General features: G+C 59.3%; 3 protein-coding genes, 1 long non-coding RNA gene and 1 other non-coding gene across 7 annotated transcripts; 2 read left to right on the top strand and 3 right to left on the bottom strand.

Annotated features, from left to right (window-relative positions):
* Positions 1-907: 907 nt before the first annotated feature.
* On the bottom strand, positions 908-1,098 carry LOC132341130 (U2 spliceosomal RNA). The gene has a single exon (XR_009490100.1). It is a non-coding gene; the product is annotated as a U2 spliceosomal RNA (small nuclear RNA).
* Positions 1,099-2,061: 963 nt separating this feature from the next.
* FAU (FAU ubiquitin like and ribosomal protein S30 fusion) lies at positions 2,062-3,776 on the bottom strand. Its single transcript, XM_059872420.1, has 5 exons — positions 3,636-3,776; positions 2,701-2,783; positions 2,466-2,613; positions 2,325-2,380; positions 2,062-2,221 (listed from the first exon to the last, which is right to left on the bottom strand). The coding sequence occupies exons 2-5, from the start codon at positions 2,773-2,775 to the stop codon at positions 2,096-2,098; spliced, it is 405 nt and encodes a 134-aa protein (XP_059728403.1). The 5' UTR covers positions 2,776-2,783; positions 3,636-3,776; the 3' UTR covers positions 2,062-2,095.
* Positions 3,690-5,169, top strand: MRPL49 (mitochondrial ribosomal protein L49). The gene is made up of 4 exons (XM_059872419.1): positions 3,690-3,826; positions 4,168-4,297; positions 4,692-4,813; positions 4,887-5,169. The coding sequence occupies exons 1-4, from the start codon at positions 3,761-3,763 to the stop codon at positions 5,031-5,033; spliced, it is 465 nt and encodes a 154-aa protein (XP_059728402.1). The 5' UTR covers positions 3,690-3,760; the 3' UTR covers positions 5,034-5,169.
* Positions 5,170-5,538: 369 nt separating this feature from the next.
* Positions 5,539-20,764, bottom strand: LOC132341114 (pre-mRNA-processing factor 39-like). 3 transcript variants are annotated; one of them, XM_059872412.1, is made up of 14 exons: positions 19,066-20,764; positions 18,109-18,386; positions 16,431-16,556; positions 14,910-15,028; positions 13,878-14,045; positions 12,160-12,322; positions 10,762-10,869; positions 9,834-9,998; positions 8,904-9,030; positions 7,551-7,819; positions 6,838-7,022; positions 6,404-6,478; positions 5,797-5,908; positions 5,539-5,716 (listed from the first exon to the last, which is right to left on the bottom strand). In XM_059872412.1, the coding sequence occupies exons 1-14, from the start codon at positions 19,166-19,168 to the stop codon at positions 5,651-5,653; spliced, it is 2,064 nt and encodes a 687-aa protein (XP_059728395.1). In that variant the 5' UTR covers positions 19,169-20,764; the 3' UTR covers positions 5,539-5,650. The 3 variants fall into 3 exon arrangements, 2 of the variants coding, with proteins under 2 accessions (XP_059728395.1, XP_059728397.1); XM_059872414.1 differs by having other exon boundaries at positions 19,090-20,763; XR_009490095.1 differs by lacking the exon at positions 5,539-5,716 and having other exon boundaries at positions 5,834-5,908; positions 6,404-6,557; positions 19,066-20,763.
* On the top strand, positions 8,881-11,215 carry LOC132341118 (uncharacterized). The gene is made up of 3 exons (XR_009490096.1): positions 8,881-9,018; positions 9,856-9,932; positions 10,814-11,215. It is a non-coding gene; the product is annotated as an uncharacterized LOC132341118 (long non-coding RNA).
* Positions 20,765-20,883: the final 119 nt, after the last annotated feature.

Here is a 20,883-nt window from a genome sequence, read left to right as displayed (position 1 = left end):
CCTCAGCCGCGCCTGCGCCGCCGCCGCCCCTCAGCCGCGCCCCCCCGCGCGCCGCGCGCCTCCCCTCCCGCGCATGCGCCGCGCCTGCGCGCCGCACCAAATCCCGCCCGCGCCGCATCACCGCGCAGGCGCAGGGCATGCGCGGGGCTGGTCGCTCGCTCCGCGCGCAGGCGCGCTCGCCGCTGTTCTCCCCCTTCCCCTCAGCCCCACCTACGTGCGCAACGGTCGCTGCGAGTGTGGCGGCGGCTTCGCCGCTTCCCCTCCTTCCCTCCCCGCGCGCGGCTCGCGCCAGCCGCTCGGATTTTCTGATTGGCCCCGGCCGCGCTGTTCTGCCCGGCGACGGCGAAAAGCCGCGCTCCGATTGGCGGATTGGGGCGAAGGGGGCGCTCGCCTCACGCGCAGTTTCCCGCCCGTCGCGCCGCCGCCATTTTGTTTCGGTGGATGAAGGGGGGAGAGCTCGCGGCGCGCTGGTGGGAAGAGAGGGAGAAAAAGCGTAAAAAATGTGTAAAATACAGAAAATAAACAAGATTTGTTCATTTGGAAGTAGAGTCCGCGCCTCGTTTCCCTCAGGAAACTCGCCTAGCCCCCCCCTTCCTGTTCCTAACTCCCCTGACGCATTCATTCAATAAAACCCTTCAAATCTCCTTTAACACACTTTAAACATTGTAAATATTTATTATCACCCGCACAAAACTCCAATTTCACCCGGGAAGCTGCGAAATGACGGAGTTTAACGTCAGGAAGTAGCGCCGAGAGGGCGCCGCCATTTTGCGGAGCGCTGTGAAGAGTGATGAGGACTGCCAGCTCAGACCTCTCACGTACGCACTTCGATATGCCACAATTCAACTACAAACCAAGAGATTTATTAAATCTTTTAATCTATTTTTCACCACAGTAAGGTCCCCGTGAGGGGTGCACCGTTCCCGGAGGCACTGCAATACCGGGACGATGCGCGGAGCGGAGGGAGCAAGCTCCGGGTCCAACTCCCGAGTCCAAAAATCCGTTTAATATAAAGTGCTCTCATCGAGGACGTATCAGATATTAAACTGATAAGAACAGATACTACACTTGATCTTAGCCAAAAGGCCGAGAAGCGATACCGAGCTTGGCCCCGCGCCGCGCCCCAACCCGCCCGGCCCGCCCGCACCTCACGGCCACCCCCGCGCCGCGCTCGCACCCCTCACATCCCGGTCCCGGCCTCTTTCCCCGGCTCATCCCGCGCTTTTCTCTCGCGTCCCGCCCGATTCGACCCCAAAAATCCCAAAAAATCTCCCCAAAAATCATCCCAGCATGCATCTTGCTCGCTGTTCGCGTCTGTTTTGTATAACCCCGCCTTTCAGGCCGGAGGGTTTCGAGTCACTTCTTCATTAGCATAATAGCACTGCCATATTTGCATATTCATATATCAGGAGTGATTTGTCCCGCCTCTTTTCCTCACCCAGCAGCTCTGAGGCTGGGGGGAACCGGTCTAAGGGAACTGGGGAGGTTTTGGGGGTCCCTCCTTCCCTCCCAGGGGGATTTTGGGGGGACAGTAGGCACCGCCGGGGATGTTCCCGTCACCGCTTTTTCCCACGCCCCCTCACATTCGGAATCACTCGGGTGTTTCCGGCACCGCTCGGTTCCCCTGGTCCCCTCATAATCGGAATAAGTCGGGTATTTCCGGCACCGCTCGGCTCTCCTCGCCCCGCCCCTTCACTCGGGTCTTTCCGGCAGCACTCGGCTCCCTTCGCCCCGCCCCTCCACTCGGGTCTTTCCGGCAGCGCTCGGCTCCCTTCGCCCCGCCCCACCGCTCGGGTTTTTCCGGCAGCGCTCGGCTCTTTCCGCCGCTCCCATAGAAAACTTCTGCACACCGCATCCTCTCATTAGCAGCCCCCAAATTAACGCTCATTAAGCTCCTTCCTCTAATCACCGCCTATTAATCACCCTGACATCTGCTCAGAGACCCGCACAACCCCCCTAGGCCACTTTGACCCCTAAACCCCTTTAAACTCCTTAAAATCACCCTTACAACAGTGCAAAACCAACCCCAAAGAAGTAAAAAAAGCTCAGGGAGCCCCGAAATGGCGGGAATTGGGCCCAAATTCCTTTATTGTGCTCAGGAGTTGGCGTTGGGACCCTTCTTCTTGCCGAAGGTGGGCACCACGTTGACGAAGCGCCGGTTGTACTGCATGCGCCGCTTGGCCCGCCCTGTCTTCTTCTTCTTCTTCTCCTGCTTGGCCACCTGATTGGAAACCGGGGGGTCAGGGGGGGTCCCCAAAACCCTGGCAGGGTCCCCAAACCCCACGGGGGTCCCCGAAGCCGGGGGGAGCCCCCTCAGCGCTCACCTTGGGGGTCTGGCCCCTCACTTTGCCGGCGCGGGCGAGGGAGCCGTGCACCTTACCTGGGGGGAGGAAGGAAATTGGGGTGTTGGGGGGGTCGTTTTGCTAATTAAAAGCCGATAATTAGCGGCCTCCCCGCGGAATTACCGCCCAGCAGGCGCGTGGAGAGGTCCAGGGTGGTGAATTCGGGGAGGGGGCTCTGCCCCAGCACGGCCTCATCATCGTCCAGGGGGGTCCCGGCGTGGAGCAGCACTTGGTCCTCGGGGGGGATCCCCGAAAGCTCGGCCACCCTCTCCTGGGGGAGGGGGACAAACGGGGGGGTCAGCACTCCAAAATCTGGGGGGATTGGGGAGGGGGACAGCCCGAATTTGGGGGCTCTCACCTTGATCTGGGCGAGGGTCTCGGAGCCGGAGAGCTCGAGGGTGAGGAGGGTCTGGCCGCGGATGAAGAGCTGCATGGTGGGGGCTGGGGGGAGGACTGGGGGGGTTAGGGGGGTTCCCCACAGCCCAAAAAGGGGGGGAAGCCCCTGAAAGGGAGGGGGGGATCCCCAGGAAAGGGTGGGAGGTGAGGGAGGAGCAGTTTTGGGGTGATATGAGGGTGATTTTTGGGGAGGTGAGTGGTGTTTGGGGGGTGACTGGGGGGCTGCGGCTGTTTTGGGTGGGATTGTGGCAGTTTTGGGGTGGTTTTGGGGGGGCTGTGGGTGTGTTTTGGGGTGTTTCTGGCTGTATTGGGGGCGTTTTTTTCCCACCTCCTCTCCCGCCCACAGGACTTTGTCACCTGGCCTGGGGCCGTGGGGACAAAGGGCTGTGCCCGGCGTGGGGGGGACGGACACTGGGCGTCCATTGGCAGCACCCTTGGGTGCTCCCCACCCTCTGAGCAGCCTCCCAACGACCCCCTCAAGGCCTCCCCATAACCCCCATCACCCCAAACATTCGCAGCCTCCTCAGAATCCCCCCCAAAACCCCTTCAGAGCCTTCCCAGCGGCTCCTGCAGACCCCTCCTCACCTGAACACCCCAACCACCCCCAGACCCCTCAACAGACCCCAACTCTCCAAAAGACCCCCCCTAAACCCCTCCACACCGCCCCTCTCACCTCAAACCCCCTCAGGGTCCCCCCCTAAACCTTCCCTGAACCCCTCCCGCCCCCCCCAAACCCCCCTGAGCCGCTCCACAACGCTCCCCTCGCTTCAAACCCCCTCAGAGCCGCCTCAAGCCCCTCCCAGCGCTGCCCTTGCTCTCTCCCCGACCCCCCCGCAGCCCCCAGACCCCTCAAATCCCCCCCAAATTCCCGGTCCGAGCCCCCGGGCCCGGCCCCACCTCAGCGGCTCCCTCAGGGCTCCGAGCGCGGCGCGGAGAGAACGTGGTGACGTCACGCGTACGTACGTGCGCGCTGCGTGATGACGTCGTGAGGGCTGGAAGGCGGAGAAGGAGGAGGAGCCAAGATGGCGGCGATGGCGGCGCTGGGCCGGAGGCTGCGGGCGCTGGGCCGAGGGGTCCGGGGGGTGCAGGTACCGACAAGGGGCTTTGGGGTGTGAGGGGTTCTCTTGGGGGGGATTTGGGGGACTCAGGTACAGGGGGGGAGCTGTGAGGAGGGAATCTGGGGCGTGAGGGGGGAATTGGAGTGGGGGGTTTGAGGGGGGGTTTAGGGCCTGAGGGGATTTGGGGTTTAGGGAGGGGAAATTGGGGTGTTCCTGAGGGAATGGGGGTGTTTGGGAGGGATAAGAAACTGGGAGGGACCTGGACAGGGGAGATTTTGGGGGGTTCTTGAAGAGGGAGAGGGGAACTTGGGGGGGTCTGAGGGGTGAATTAATGGGGGAGGGTCTCTGAGGGATTTTGGGGGTCCCCACAGACCCCTCCCCGCTATGAGGAGTCGACGGCCGAGTTCGGGTTCGTGGAGCGGCTGCTGCCCCCCAGCCGCATCCCCGAGCCCCCCCCGCACCCCAAATACCCCACCCCGTCCGGCTGGAGCCCCCCCGCAGGTCAGCCACCCCCGGGGGGGTAATTATCCCTGGGGGGGGTAATTAGCTCCGGGGGAGGGGCGAGTTACCCCAAAGCGGGAATTAACGGGGTTAATTAATGAGATATTTACTCTGAGACTCTGGGGGAGCTCCATGACTTTGTGGGAGGTGTTTAATTACCCTGGGGGGGGTGTTAATTACCCCTTGGGAGGTGTTAATTACCCGGGGGGGACCCCAAAATATTCCCTTCATCAAGGAAATACTTATCCCAACCCAATTAACAAAGAGGATTTATTTACCCCAAACTGGGTTGAACTGCCCCCGGGGTGGGTTGAATTCCTTCCGGGGGGTGTTAATTAATCCGGGGGCGGTGTTAATTATGTTAATTACCCGCGGGGGGTGTTAATTCCCGCAGACCCCCCCCCGGAGCTGCCCTACCTGGTGCGGCGCTCCCGCCTGCACAACCTGCCCGTCTACCTGGGGCTGCGGCAGGGCCGGCGCCTCACGGAGCTGCGCCGCATCCACGGCGACATCTGGGTGAGTCAGCGGGGGGCTCCGGGGGGCTCGGGGGGCTCGGGGCATCCCCCTGACCCCCCCCGTGCCCCCCCAGGCACTGGAGCGGGACCTGAGGGCGTTCCTGGGCTCCCAGGGGGTCCCCGAGGTGGCGGCGCAGGTGAACGAGGTGACGGGGACGCTGCGGCTCAGGGGGCACTGGGGGCCGCAGGTGCGGCAGTGGCTGCTCCAGAGGGGCTTCTAGAGACCCCCAGATCTGCCCCAAAGTCTGCAGAGGATCTGCTGTGGAAACAGCTGGAGCAGCCTGAAATGGACCCTGGGCACGGCAGCAGCTCCTGGGGGCACCTCCAGATCCACCTGAGCGCCCCAAAATCTGTTTGGGGCACCTTCAGATCCACTGGAACATCTCCAAATCCAGCTGGGCACCTCCAGATCCACCTGGAGCACCCCAAAATCTGTTTGGGGCACCTTCAGATCCGCTGGAACATCTCCAAATCCAGCTGGGCACCTCCAGATCCACCTGGAGCACCCCAAAATCTGCCTGGAATCTGCCACGGACAGCCCCAAACCCCAAAATCTGTTGGGGGTACCTCAGAATCCATGCTGGGGTCCCAAAATCCACCTGAGCCACCCCAAAATCCTTGGGAGGAACCCCGAAATCCACGGAGAGGATCCCCAAAATTCACCCTGGATCTGCTGGGAGCCCCCAAAAATAAAATTAAACCCCCCAAAAACGGAACAAACCCCAGTAAACTCCTCACAGCCTCTTTATTTACAACGCCCCCCTGCCCCAAATTTTGGGGGAGGGGTCCCGCGGTCTGTACAGGGGTGGGGGTGGGGTGGGGTGGGGGCAGGGCCCCCTCAGCTCTGCCCGTAGTAGTGGCTGTAGCCCCAGGGGCTCTGGTAGCCGTAGGTGCCGTAGCCGTGCTGGGGAGGGGGATATAAGGGGAAGGGGATCAGCCTGGGGACCCCCTGGAGACCCCAAAACCCCCCCAAAAAACACCCACCTGGTACCAGTAGTTGTAGGAGGGGTTGGGGTCCCCCCCTGAAAAGCTGAGGGGTCCCAGGAGCCCCGAGGGGTCGTCGGGTCGGAGCCGTTTGTCGTCGGGTTCCTCTGAGCTGGGGGGGGAAATTTGGGGGGAAAAGGGGAAATTGGGATTAAAAAGGGTGAACTTGAGGGGGTGGAAATGTGGGAACTGGGGCAAGAGGGGAGGGAACTGGGGTGGAAGCAGGGGCCGACTTGGGGCTGGTTTGGGGGCTGGTTTTGGGCCGATTTGGGACCGAATCATCCCCGATTTTTGGGGATGAATTTGAGGCTGATTTTGGGGTGGATTTGGGCTGACTTTGGGCCGATTGGGGGCTCGTTGGGGGATGATTTGGGGCAGATTTTGGGCTGACTTTGGAGATGAATTTGAGGCTGATTTTGGGGTGGATTTGGGCCGATTTGGGGCTCGTTGGGGGATGATTTGGGGCAGATTTTGGGGCCTATTCTGGGGCCAATTTGGATCCAATTTGGAGTGCCCATTTTGAGATCGTTTTGGGTCTGACTTGAGGCCGGATTTGGGGTCGATTTTGGGGTCGATTTGGGGTCATTTTGGGGGTGCCAGGTCTCACCCGTTCTCGGGCGCCCGTTTCCGGGCCGCGTGCGCCTTCAGGATCTTCTGGTGCTCATCGTAGGCCTTGAGCAGGCTGGGGAGGGGGCAGCGCTCAGGGGGGAGCCCCCAGACTCTTTTTGGGGTCCCCCCAGGCTGTTCTGTCCTTGAGCAGGCTGGGGAGGGGGCAGCGCTCAGGGGGGAGCCCCCAGACCCATTCTGGGGTCCCATGGGGAGCCCCCAGGCCCTTTTTCATGTCCCCCCAGGATGTTTTTATTTTGAGCAGGTTGGGAAGGAGCTGGGAGCCCCCAGCCCCATTCTGGGGTCCCAGCCAGAGCCCCCAGCCCCATTTTGGGATCCCAGTCAGAGCCCCCAGCCCCATTCTGGGGTCCCAGTCAGAGCCCCCAGCCCCATTCTGGGATCCCAGCCAGAGCCCCCAGCCCCATTTGCCCCCACCTGTGGATGCTGGAGCCGAAGTCCTCGAGGAACTCGACGCGGCGCTGCGAGAAGAGCAGCTTGGCCTCGTCGGGCAGGGGGCTGCGCAGGGCGCGCTCGAAGCAGCTCATGGTGTTGCCCTCGTTCTGCCCCACGTCCGCCCCGAACTCCATCTCCAGCAGGTTGGCGTGGAGCCGGGCGTTCTCCTGCCCCCCCGGGCACAGCGGGTGCTTAGGGGGGTCTGGGGGGGATTTGGGGGGGACTGGATGGGCTTTGGGGGGGTTTGGAGAGGACCTGAGGGGCTTTGGGGGGTCTTCAAGGGGGTTTGGGGGGACTAGAGGGGCTTTGGAGGGGGTTTGGGGGCTTTTGGAGGGGACTAGGGTGGGTCTGAGGGGGGCTGGAGGGGATCCAGGGGGTCTTAGAGGGGGTTTGTGGGGGCTGGAGAGGGTTTGAGGGGACTGGGGGGTCTGGGGGGGATTAGAAGGGGTTTGGGGGGGTTTGGAGGAGGCTAGAGGGGCTTTCAGGGGGACTAAAGGGGGTTTGGGGGTGACTGGGGGGAATTGGGGCAGTCCTGGGGAGATCTAACCCCCTGCCAGCATTTCCAGGCAGCCAAATTCCCCCTTTTTCCCCCCAAACCCCAATCCCAGAACCCCCCACCACTAATAACAGATATTAAATTATTTTTCTATGACTTTTAAATAACATTAAACCCAACCCTTGTCCCCGCCCCTCACCGGGTCCTTCTCCAGGGCCTCCACCAGCACCTTGCGGGCCTTGCCCAGGTTCTTCTGCACCTTGCACACCTGCCGGGCCAGCTTGACGGCGTAGAAGGAGCCCAGGGGCAGCCCCTCGTTGGCCCTCATGGCCTCGAGCAGCAGCGCCTCGGCCTCGGCCACGCGCCCGTGCCGGCGCTCCAGGCTGACGCGGCGCAGCCGCACCATGGCCAGGCCGGGCACCGCCGCCTCGAAACTGCGCAGGATGCGCCGGGCCTCGTCCACGTTGCCTGGGAAAATGGGTGAAAATGGGTGAAAAAGGGGTAAAAATGGGGAAAAATGGGGTTATTGGGGTCACAGGGCTGTGCCGGCGCTCCAGGCTGACGCGGCGCAGCCGCACCATGGCAAGGCCGGGCACAGCCGCCTCGAAACTGCGCAGGATGCGCCGGGCCTCGTCCACGTTGCCTGGGAAAAGGGGTGAAAATGGGTGAAAATGGGGAAAAATGGGGAGAAATGGGGAAAAATGGGGTTATTGGGGTCACAGGGCTGTGCCAGCGCTCCAGGCTGACCCGGCGCAGCCGCCTCGAAACTGCGCAGGATGCGCCGGGCCTCGTCCACATTGCCTGGGAAAATGGGGAAAAAAGGGGTAAAAACCAGGGGGAAATAGGGTAAAAATGGGGAGAAATGGGGTAAAAATGGGGTTATTGGGGTCAGCAGGGAGCCCCAGCCTGAGCACTGCGGCCTCAAAACTGCGCAGGATGCGCCGGGCCTTGTCAACGTTGCCTGGGGAAAAAGGGGTCCTGGGAATGGGACAAATGGGGTTATTGGGGTCCTGGGAATGGGACAAATGGGGTTATTGGGGTCCTGGGAATGGGACAAATGGGGTTATTGGGGTCCTGGGAATGGGACAAATGGGGTTATTGGGGTCCTGGGAATGGGACAAATGGGGTTATTGGGGTCCTGGGAATGGGACAAATGGGGTTATTGGGGTCCTGGGAATGGGACAAATGGGGTTATTGGGGTCCTGGGAATGGGACAAATGGGGTTATTGGGGTCCTGGGCCAAGCACTGTGGCCTCAAAATTGTGCAGGATGTGCTGGGCCTTGTCCGTGTTCCCTGGGATTGGGGAAAACGGGACAAAAATCAGGGATCGGGGTGCCCAGGGTGGGTTATTGGGGTGTCCAGGATGCTTTTAGGGCTCCCTGGGGTAGTTTGGGGGCTCCCACGTTGGTTTTAGGGGTCTCTGAATCACCTTGGCGTGCCCAGCTCGGAGCGTTTTGGGAGCAGCCCCGACGCCGACCCCGAACGGGGCCGTTCTGGGATCATCCCCAGATCGTGGGGCTCCCCGGATTTGGGGTCTGGGGGTGCCCTGACCTTGCTTCTCCTCGAAGGCGGCCCACAGCAGGTGGATGTTGGGCTTGCGGGGCAGGTGGAAGCCGCAGGCGCGCTGGAAAACGCTGCGGGCGCCCGGCACCGTGCGGGACTCCAGGTACCGCGTGTACTGCGGGGGGAAAACGGGGGGAAAATGGGGGGAAAGTGGGGGGAAAGTGGGGGGAAAACGGGGGGAAAACGGGGGGAAAATGGGGGGATAACGGGGGGAAAACGGGGGGATAACGGGGGAAATAATGGGGGGAAAGTGGGGGGATAACGGGGGGATAACGGGGGAAATAATGGGGGGAAAGTGGGGGGAAAACGGGGGGATAACGGGGGGAAATGGGGGGAAAACGGGGGGAAATAATGGGGGGAAAGTGGGGGGATAACGGGGGGATAACGGGGGAAATAATGGGGGAAATGGGAAAGGGAAGAAGGGCAATGATAGGAGGAAGGAGGGGGAGAAAAGTGGGGAAAAGGGGAAGAAAAAGGGGAGGAAAATGAGGAAAATAAAAAGGAAAAAGGGAAGAAAGAGGGGGTAGAAGAGTGAAGAAATTGTGAAGGAAAAGAGAGGGGAAAAGGTGGGGAGTAGGGGAAGGGAGAGGGAAAATGGGGAAAAAAGGGGAAAAAGAGGGGACAAAAGGTGGAGGAAGGAGGGGGAGAAAAGCCCAGAAAAGGGGGAGAAAAGGGAATTGGGGTGAAAACCCACATTCTGTTCCCAAGAGCGGGGATTTCTGGGGTGAGCAGTGGGGATTTTGGGGTGAGAAGCAGGGATTTCTGGGGTGAGAAGTGGGGATTTTGGGGTGAGAAGTGGGGATTTTGGGGTGAGCAGCAGGGATTTCTGGGGCAGGAGCAGGGGGGATCTCGGGGGCAGGAGCAGGGGGGATCTCGGGGGCAGGAGCAGGGGGGTTGGGGGCAGGGGTCGGTGCCCACCTTGACCCAGAACTCCTCGTAGAGGGCGCAGGCGATGAGGCAGCGCTCGAAGAGGACGATGCTGCGCTCGTGCGAGCCCGCCGCCACCTCCCAGTCCAGGTACTCGCGCCAGTTCCGCAGCTGCGCCCGCTCCAGGGGCTTCACGTGGAAATAGGGACGCTTGATCTGCCCGGGATGGGGATTGGGGGATTTCAGGGGGATTTGGGGGGGATCTGGGGGATTTGGGGGGGATTTTGGGAGATTTGGGGGGGATTTCGGGGGGATTTGGGGGGGATCTGGGGAGATTTGGGCTTCACGTGGAAATAGGGACGCTTGATCTGCCCGGGATGGGGATTGGGGGATTTCAGAGGGATTTGGGGGGGATCTGGGGAGATTTGGGGAGATTTGGGGGGGATTTTGGGGGATTTGTGGAAGATTTGGGGGGGATTTTGAGGGGATTTTGGGGGATTTGGGCTTCACATGGAAATAGGGACGCTTGATCTGCCCAGAAGGGGGATTTGGGGGATTTCAGGGGGATTTGGGGGAGATTTTGAGGGTGATTTGAGGGGATTTGGGGGGGATTTGGGGGATTTTGAGGGGATTTTGGGAGATTTGGGGGGGATTTCGGGGGGATTTGGGGGGGATCTGGGGAAGATTTGGGGGGAGATTTCAGGAGGATTGGGGAGATTTGGGGGGGATTTCAGGAGAATTAGGGGGATTTTGGGGGATTTGGGGGAGATTTGGGCTTCACGTGGAAATAGGGACGCTTGATCTGCCCGGGATGGGGGGTTTGGGGGAATTTTGGGGGGATTTGGGGAGGATTTGGGGAGATTTGGGGAGGGATTTTATGGAGGAAGCTCTGGGGGAGATACCCAGGGGACAGGGAATTCCAGGGGAATTCCAGGGGGATCCCAGAGGATCCCAGGGGATCCCACCCCCCTCCACCCACCCCATCCTCGAAGTTCCAGCGTTTGCTGACTTCGGCCTCGTTCTGGGTGTAGATTTGCTGCCTCATGGAGATCACGAGCTCCCGGATCTTCTCCTGGTCCAGATCCTCCTGCAGTGACAACAAATAATAAATACAACCATTTATTACTGGTGTGGATAAATTGCAGGAGAAAAAGAAATTGCAATAATAAATTAAAACAGTAAATAAAGCCAAATAATGATAAATAAATCCATTAAAATAAAAACCCAGTTAAAACGAACCCCATTAAAATAAATAAACCCATTAAAATAAAAGTCCAATTAAAATAAATAAACCCACTAAAACAAAAATCCCATTAAAATAAATAAACCCATGCTAAAACCCCCAAGGTGAATAAACGTCAATAAACACAAAATACAGATAGAAAAATACCAAAAAATAGATTGAAATAAGATGTTAAGAAATAAATTCATGGCAAAAAAAAGAGTAAATGAAGGTTTTAATCCCTTTAAAACCACAGGAAAAGCAGAATTCCCTTTTTTTTTTTTTTTGGGAATATCTCAGTTTTTAACCCCCCAAAGCTGTGGGAGAAGCAGAATTTCCTGATTTTCGGGAATATCTCATTTTTAACCCGTCTAAAAGGGCTGGACAAGCAGAATTCCAGGATTTTGGGAATATCTCAGTTTTTAACCCCCCAAAGCTGTGGGAGAACCAGAATTTCCTGATTTTTTTTGGGAATATCTCCGTTTTTAACCCCCCAAAGCTGTGGGAGAACCAGAATTTCCTGATTTTTTTTGGGAATATCTCAGTTTTTAACTCCCCAAAGCTGTGGGAGAAGCAGAATTTCCTGGTTTTTTTGGGAATATCTCATTTTTAACCCGTCTAAAAGGGCTGGACAAGCAGAATTCCAGGATTTTGGGAATATCTCAGTTTTTAACCCCCCAAAGCTGTGGAAAAAGGAGAATTTCCTGATTTTTTTTGGGAATATCTCAGTTTTTAACCCCCCAAAGCTGTGGAAAAAGGAGAATTTCCTGATTTTTTGGGGGGGAATATCTCATTTTTAACCCCCCAAAGCTGTGGGAGAAGCCGAATTTCCTCGTTTTTTGGGGAATATCTCAGTTTTTAATCCCCCAAAGCTGTGGGAGAAGCAGAATTTCCTGATTTTTTTGGGAATGTCTCAGTTTTTAACCCCCCAAAGCTGTGGGAGAACCAGAATTTCCTGATTTTTTTGGGAATATCTCAGTTTTTAATCCCCCAAAGCTGTGGGAGAAGCAGAATTTCCTGATTTTTTTGGGAATATCTCCGTTTTTAACCCCTCTAAAGGCGCAGGACAAGCAGAATTCCCAGATTTGGGACTATCCCGGTTTTAAGCCCCCCAAAGCCGCGGGAAAAGAGGAATTCCCGGGGTCTGGGCGTTACCTGAGCCTGGGGCGGGGCCCCGGGGGGCGGCTCCGCGCCCGGCGGCGCCTCCGGCGGCCTCGGGGCGGGCTCGGGGCCGGGCCCGAGCTTGGAGCGGACCCAGAGCAGCTCCTCGGGGGACAGGATGGCACCGGGCGGGTGCTGCAGCACGTGCTCCTTGAACCTGCAACCCCGGGGCAGCGGGAATGCACACCGGGATCGGGGAGTTCCCACCGGGATCGGGGAATTCCCACCGGGATCGGGGAATTCACACCGGGATCGGGGAATTCACACCGGGATCGGGGAATTCACACCGGGATCGGGGAGTTCACACCGGGATTGGGGAATTCACAACGGGATCGGGGAATTCACAACGGGATCGGGGAATTCCCACCGGGATCGGGGAATTCACACCGGGATTGGGGAATTCCCACCGGGATCGGGGAATTCCCACCCGGATTGGGGAATTCACACCCGGGATCGGGGAATTCCCACCGGGATCGGGGAATTCCCACCAGAAATTGAGGAATTCCCACCCAAATCTTCCCCGCTCCTTCCCCACCGTTTTCCCCGGGGAATTCCCAGTGAATTCCTGGTGTTCCCCTGCTGTTTCCCAGATATTTCCCCTCTGTTTTCCCAGTGAATTGCGAGTATTTCCCCTCTGTTTTCCCGGTGTTTTCCCGGTGTTTCCCCGGTGTTCTCCCGGTGTTTCCCCGGTGTTTCCCCGGTGTTCCCCCGGTGTTTTCCCGGTGCTTTCCCGGTGTTTTCCCGGTGTTCTCCCAGTGTTCCCCCGGTGTTTTCCCGGTGTTCCCCCGGTGTTCTCCTGGTGCTTTCCCGGTGTTTTCCTGGTGTTCTCCCGCTGTTTTCCCGGTGTTTTCCCGGTGTTTCCCCGGTGTTTTCCCAGTGTTCCCCCGGTGTTCCCCCGGTGTTCCCCCGGTGTTTCCCCGGTGTTTTCCCGGTGCTTTCCCGGTGTTCCCCCGGTGTTTTCCCGGTGTTCTCCCGGTATTTCCCCGGTGTTTTCCCGGTATTTCCCCGGTGTTTCCCCGGTGTTCCCCCGGTGTTTTCCCGGTGTTCTCCCGGTGCTTTCCCGGTGCTTTCCCGGTGTTCCCCCGGTGTTTTCCCAGTGTTCCCCCGGTGTTTTCCCGGTGTTCCCCCGGTGTTCCCCCGGTGTTCCCCCGGTGCTTCCCCGGTGTTTCCCCGGTGTTCCCCTGGTGTTTTCCCGGTGTTTCCCCGGTGTTTTCCCGGTGTTCCCCCGGTGCTTCCCCGGTGTTTCCCCGGTGTTCCCCTGGTGTTTTCCCGGTGTTCCCCCGGTGTTCTCCCGGTGTTCTCCCGGTGCTTTCCCGGTGCTTTCCCGGTGTTCCCCCGGTGTTTTCCCGGTGTTTCCCCGGTGTTCCCCCGGTGTTCCCCCGGTGTTTTCCCGGTGTTTTCCCCGGTGTTCCCCCGGTGTTCCCCCGGTGTTTTCCCGGTGTTTTCCCGGTGTTTCCCCGGTGTTCCCCCGGTGTTTCCCCGGTGTTTCCCCGGTGTTTCCCCGGTGCTTTCCCGGTGTTCTCCCCGTGTTTTCCCGGTGTTCCCCCGGTGCTTTCCCAGTGTTCTCCCGGTGTTCCCCCGGTGTTTTCCCGGTGTTTCCCCGGTGTTCCCCCGGTGTTCTCCCGGTGTTCCCCCGGTGTTCCCCCGGTGTTTCCCCGGTGTTTCCCCGGTGTTTCCCCGGTGTTCCCCCGGTGTTCCCCCCTGCTGCCCACCTCTCCCAGTGGTGGCTGTAGAGCTGCGTGGGCATGGACAGCAGGCGGTCGTAGATGGCCGTGACGGCGCGGAGGTCGCCGCGCTCCCGCTCCCACTCCACGTAGGATTCCCAGAGCTTGTCCGAGCGGAAATCCATCCCGGCCGCCGCCAGCGCCGCCTCGAACGCCCTGCGGGACCCCCGGGGTCAGGGCATTCCCGGGAAAGGGGAGAACTCCTGGGAAAGGGGGGGAGAATCCCGGGAAAGGCTGGGATGTTCCTGGGAAAAAGGGGGGACGTTCCCGTGACAGGCCCAGGATGTTCCCAGGGAATATTCCCAGGATCTCGGGCCATTCCCGGAGCAGGTTCCCAGCATTTCTCAGGGACCTTCCCAGGGAGGTTCCCAAGACATTCCCAGGCCATTCCCAGACCATTCCCAGGATATTCTCAGGCCATTCCCAGGCCATTCCCAGACCATTCCCAGACCATTCCCAGGATATTCCCAGACCATTCCCAGACCATTCCCGGACCATTCCCAGGGACACTCCCAGACCATTCCCAGGCCATTCCCAGGCCATTCCCAGACCATTCCCAGACCATTCCCAGGCCATTCCCAGGCCGTTCCCAGGCCATTCCCAGGCCATTCCCAGACCATTCTCAGACCATTCCCAGACCATTCCCAGACCATTCCCAGGCCCTTCCCGGCCCATCCCCACTCACCCCCGCACGCGCTGGGCGCTCTCGGGCCATTCCCAGGGATATTCCCAGGATATTCCCGGTCCATTCCCAGACCATTCCCAGGCCATTCCCGGCCCATCCCCACTCACCCCCGCACGCGCTGGGCGCTCTCGGGCCATTCCCAGGGACACTCCCAGGCCATTCCCAGGCCATTCCCAGACCATTCCCAGACCATTCCCAGGCCATTCCCAGGCCATTCCCAGACCATTCCCCGACCATTCCCAGGCCATTCCCAGACCATTCCCAGACCATTCCCAGGCCATTCCCAGACCATTCCCAGACCATTCCCAGGCCCTTCCCGGCCCATCCCCACTCACCCCCGCACGCGCTGGGCGCTCTCGGGCCGCGCGGGGTCCAGCGAGCTCTGCAGGAGGCCGATGTAGTGCAGCCACAGCTCCAGGCTCAGGGGGATGGACTGCAGCCCCCGCTCCAGCACCTGGGCACACCTGGCGTCACTGGGGGCACCTGGCATACACCTGGGATACACCTGGGATACACCTGGGATACACCTGGGGGCGCCTAGAGACACCTGGGGGCACCTGGGATACACCTGGGATACACCTGGGGGCACCTAGAGACACCTGGGGGCACCTGGGATACACCTGGGGGCACCTAGAGACACCTGGGATACACCTGGGATACACCTGGGGGCACCTAGAGACACCTGGGGGCACCTGGGATACACCTGGGGGCACCTAAAGACACCTGGGATACACCTGGGATACACCTGGGGGCACCTGGGGGCACCTGGGATACACCTGGGATACACCTGGGGGCACCTGGGGACACCTGGGGACACACGTGGGACACACCTGGGATACACCTGCGCTCACCTGGGGGCACCTGGGCTCCCGTACTGCCCCTCCCCGCCTAGGGAAATGGGGATTTTCCTCCCCTAAACTTGGGAAAAATGGGAATTTCCCCCCCCTCCAAATCTCAGGAAAAAAGACAAATTTACCCCCCATAAAATCTAAACACAAGAAGGATTTAACCTCCAAAAAATCAGGAAAAGGGGGATTTTCCCCCCAAAACCTCGAGAAAAGGGGGATTTTCACCCCAAAATCTCAGGAAAAGGGGGGTTTTCACCCCAAAACCTCACAGAAAAAGAGGGATTTTCACCCCAAAACCTCGGGAAAAGGGGGATTTTCAACCCAAAACCTCACAGAAAAAGGGGGATTTTCACCCCAAAACCTCGGGAAAAGGGGGATTTTCACCCCAAAACCTCAGGGAAAAGGGGATTTTCACCCCAAAACCTCGGAGAAAAGGGGGATTTTCACCCCAAAACCTCGAGAAAAAGGGGGATTTTCACCCCAAAACCTCAGGGAAAAGGGGGATTTTCACCCCAAAACCTCACAGAAAAAGGGGGATTTTCACCCCAAAACCTCAGGGAAAAGGGGATTTTCCCCCCAAAACCTCAGGGAAAAGGGGGATTTTCACCCCAAAACCTCAGGGAAAGGGGGATTTTCACCCCAAAACCTCAGGGAAAAGGGGATTTTCACCCCAAAACCTCGGGGAAAAGGGGGATTTTCACCCCAAAACCTCGAGAAAAAGGGGGATTTTCACCCCAAAACCTCGGGAAAAGGGGGATTTTCACCCGAAACCCTCGGGAAAAGGGGGATTTTCACCCCAAAATCTCAGGGAAAAGGGGGATTTTCACCCCAAACCCTCGAGAAAATGGGATTTTCCCCCCAAACCCTCGGGGAAAGGGGATTTTCCCCCCAAACCCTCGGGAAAAGGGGATTTTCACCCCAAAATCTCAGGAAAAGGGGGATTTTCCCCCCAAACCCTCGGGAAAAGGGGATTTCCCCCAGCCCCACCGAAGGGGGCCTGCAGCCCACCTGCTGGGCGCGGCGGGCGCTGCCCAGGCGCCGCTCCAGCTCGGCGTACTTGCGCCAGTAGCCGAAGCAGTACGGGTAGCGCTGGAAGAACGCGTCGAAGGCGCGGCGGGCGGCCTCCAGCAGCTCCTGGGGAAAGGGGGAGAAAAGGGGGTTAGGGGGGAAACTGGGGGGGTTAGAGGGGGGTTAGAGGGGAAATTGGGGGAGAAAAGGGGGAACTGGGGGAGAAAAGGGGGGTTAGAGGGGAAATTGGGGGGGTTAGAGGGGAAATTGGGGGGTTAGAGGGGGAATTGGGGGAGAAAAGGGGGAATTGGGGGAGAAAAGGGGGGTTAGAGAGGGAATTGGGGGGGTTAGAGGGGAAATTAGGGGAAAAAAGGGGGGTTAGAGGGGAAACTGGGGGAGAAAAGGGGGGCTAGAGGGGAAACTGGGGGGTTAGAGGGGAAACTGGGGGAGAAAAGGGGGTTAGAGGGGAAACTGGGGGGGTTAGAGGGGGTTAGAGGGGGAATTGGGGGGTTAGAGGGAGAATTGGGGGAGAAAAGGGGGGCTAGAGGGGAAATTGGGGGAGAAAAGGGGGGTTAGAGAGTGAATTGGGGGAGAAAAAGGGGGTTAGAGAGGGAATTGGGGGGGTTAGAGGGGGGTTAGAGGGGAAATTGGGGGAGAAAAGGGGGGCTAGAGGGGAAATTTGGGGAGAAAAGGGGGTTAGAGGGGAAATTGGGGGGTTAGAGTGGAAACTGGGGGAGAAAAGGGGGTTAGAGGGGAAACTGGGGGGTTAGAGGGGGGTTAGAGGGGAAATTGGGGGAGTAAAGGGGGTTAGAGGGGAAATTGGGGGGTTAGAGGGGGAATTGGGGGAGAAAAAGGGGGTTAGAGGGGGAGAAAAGGGGGGTTAGAGAGGAAATTGGGGGAGAAAAGAGGGGTTAGATTGGGAATTGGGGGAGAAAAGGGGGCTTAGACGAGAAATTGGGGGGCTAGAGAGGAAATTGGGGGGTTAGAGGGGATATTGCGGGAGAGTTTGGGGGTTAGAGGGGATATTGGGGGAGGTTTAGGGGGGTCAGAGGGGAAATTGGGGGAGTACTGGGGGGTTTAGAGGGGATAGTGGGGGGTTTAGAGGGGATATTGGGGGGTTTAGAGGGGATATTGGGGGGTTAGAGGGGATATTGGGGGGGTTTAGGGGAGAAAACGGGGTTAGAGGAGAAACTGGGGGGGAAGGGGGGATTAGAGAGGAATGTTGGGGGATTTATGGGGAGTGTTGGGGGATTTACAGGGGATATTGGGGGGTTACAGAGAATATTGGGGGGTTTAGAGGGGATATTGGGGGTTTTGGAGGGAATATTACTGGTTTTATAAGGAATATTGGGGTTTTTACAAGGAAAATTGAGGGTTTCACAGCAGATATTGGGGGTTGATAAGGAATTTTGAGGGTTTTATAGGGAATATTGTGGGTTTTAGAGGAAGGATTGGGAGTTTTTCAGGGATAATTGGGAGTTTATAAGGAATATTAGGAGTCTGCACGGAAAATTGGAGATTTTGCATGTAACACTGGAATTTCTACTCGGAAAACAGAAAACATGACAGAGAAAATGGTCATTGGAGTGGGTTTGGGGGGTCGGGTTTGGGTCTGGGGGTGTCCCCAATGGCTCTGAGGGGGTCGGGTTTGGGTCTGGGGTCCCGGGGCCGGGCTCACCTCCTGCTCCACGTAGGCCAGCAGCTCGGTCCAGGCGCCGAAGTCGTGGGGGCTGCCCTGGGCCGCCCCCCAGAGCCGCTGGAACTCGGGCGGGAACGGCGGCGGCTCCTCCGGGGGCGGCTCCGCGGGGGGAGGGGCCCCGTTCAGGGCGGCCGGGGGGGGAGGGGCGGCACCGGCATCGGCACCGGGATCATCGGGACCGGCACCGGGATCGGGATCGGGATCAGCACCGGGATCGGGATCGGGGGGAGCGGGAGGGGGAGGCTCGGCCGGGGGGCCTGGGAGAAATGGGGGGAGGGGTACGGTGAATAGGGGGGGGAGGGGATGGGGGCACGGCTCTGCCCCTCCCCCCCACATCGCCCCCTGGCTCTGACCCCCCCCTCAAATCATCCCCAGCCCCACCAAGGGCTCCTGACCCCCCCCCAGCCCCCTCTGAGCCCCAAAATCCCCTCAGAACCCCAAAATCCCATCAAACCTCCCAAAATCCCCTCTGAGCCCCAAAATCCCCTCAGAGCCTCAAAATCCCATCAAACCTCCAAAAATGTCATCAAACACTCCCAAAATCCCATCAAACACCCCAAAATCCCATCAAACACCCCAAAATCCCCTCAGAGCCCCAAAATCCCATCAAACACCCCCAAAATCTCTTCAGAGCCCCAAAATCCCCTCAGATCTCGCCGCCCTCTTCACCCCAATATCCCCTCAGTGCCCCCAAATCCCCTCAGACTCCCCAGATCCCCTCAGAGTCCCCAGATCCCCTCAGAGTCCCCCAAAATCCCCTCAGAGCCCCCCCAAATCCCCTCAGACCCCTCCAAGCCCCCTCCCATCTCGCCCTCCCTCACCCCAACCCCCCTCAGACGCCCCAAATCCCCTCCGAGCCCCCCCAGATCTCGCCTCCATCGCGGCCCCTCAGCCCCCTCCTCGCCCCCAGCCCCTCGGGCCCCCCCGGTTCCTCACCCCCGCCCGTTCCCGGGCTCTCACCGCCGTCCCCGTCCCCGTCCATCGCCTCCCCGGTGCCCCCGGAGCCCCCGGGTCCCTCCTCGGGCCCCTCCGCCGCCATCGCGCCGCGCGGGACCCGGATGTGGCGGCACAGAGCGGCCGCCGGGGAGGCGGCGCCGCCTGGCGGGCGGGAGGACCCGCAGCGCGGCCGCCATGGAGGAGTAACGGCGGCGGGAGAACCATAGAGACGGGCCCGGCGGCCAGAGCGGCTTCCGCTGCCGCCGCCATAACCATAGAGACAGGAAAGAGAAACCGGAGCGGCCCAGAGGCGAAAACACCAGTATAAACCAGTATAAACCAGTACCGGGAGCTCCGCACCAACCGCAGAGACTTTGGCGGGTGCGACACCACTACAAACCAGTACGAGCGGCTGTCTCTATGGTTGATCCACCACAGAGACTTGGGGGGGGGGGGAGGACCATAGAGACACGGGCGGCGCCGCCGCGCGCCCCCTGGCGGGCGGGAGGAGCCGAGCTTTACTGCAACCTTTATTGTATTTACACCGGAGCTGGTAAAAATTTGTACATTATTTACAAATTAAATAATTCCGCCACCGCTTCGGGGGGAAAAGGAGCGATTCTGGGGTCCAGCGCCCCCCCCGGAACCATCCCTCCCCCTCCCCGTGGCTTCACCCCAAAACGAGGCGATTTTGAAGGAATCCACCCAAAAAAACCCCCCTCCAACAGACCCAAAAGAAACGATGATTTTGGCTCAAAATGGGTAAAAAAAACAACACGGAAGGGCTGGAAATCAACTCCCCAAAGCGGCGCCGCTTCGTTATTGCCAAATTCCTCACCAAGCCACTCAAGCTGGGGCCAAAACCGCCCAAAAAATCAAAGGAAGAAAGAAAAAAAATCCACCTCCAAGCTGAAAATCCCAATTTGGCTCCTTTTTGCCCCAAACCGCCCCCCCAGCCCCGTCTGGGTGCAAAAGGCGCCGCTTCCCGGCGATTCCGGCCGCGGGGTTGTGGAGTTTTGGTTTTTCCCTGAGAATTTGGGGTTCCAGAGGCACTGGGGGCGCGGCCGGCCCGGAACAGCGGCGGGGTTTGGGCCAAAAGCGCCCGGAATTGGGCAAAAGTCAGCGAGAAACTGCAACCCCACCAGTACAAACCAGTACAAACCAGTTTGGGACTGGGGGGGCGGGGTTTGGGGTGTCCCCGGTGGGGAGGGAGGGGTTAATACTGTTAATGGGGGGCAGAATTCCCAAAATTCCAGGGGGAACCCCGAAATTCCACAGAGGGGACCCAAAAATTCCCGAATTCCCGGGAAAATCCCGAAATTCCCACGGGCAGGACCCAAATCTGGGGGGTGGGGCTCCAAAATTCCATCTGGGGACCCCAAAATTCCCATGGGAACAACAGGGACCCGACCCTGGCTTGGGGGAGAGGGAGGTTGGGGAAAAACGGGGAAAAACGGGCAGAAATTGGGAAAAAATGGCGGGAAAATGAGGAAAAATGAGGAAAACTGAGGAAAAATGGGGGAAAATGGGGGAAAATGGGGGAAAACAGAAAGAAAAGGGAGGGAAAAGGGGTCAGGGGCTGGGGAAATGGGGCTGGGGTCACCAAGGGGCCTGGGATTGGCTTCCAGCCGGGAATTTGGGTGGAAAATGGGGAGGGGGGAGGTGGGGGGGGGATCTCGGGTCAGTTTGGGGGGGTGCTGGGGGGGTCCCAGTCAGTGGGGGGGGTCTTGGGGGGGGTCCTGGTCAGTTTTGGGGGGTCCTGGGGGGGGGTCTTGGGGCAGTCTGGGGGGGTCCTGGTCAGTTTTGGGGGTCCTGGGG

Source organism: Haemorhous mexicanus, chromosome 35 (assembly GCF_027477595.1).
Source record: "Haemorhous mexicanus isolate bHaeMex1 chromosome 35, bHaeMex1.pri, whole genome shotgun sequence".
NCBI classification, from domain to species: Eukaryota; Metazoa; Chordata; class Aves; order Passeriformes; family Fringillidae; genus Haemorhous; species Haemorhous mexicanus.
The sequence above is the reverse complement of the archived record's forward strand: the minus strand, read 5'-3'. Positions and strand labels throughout refer to the sequence as shown.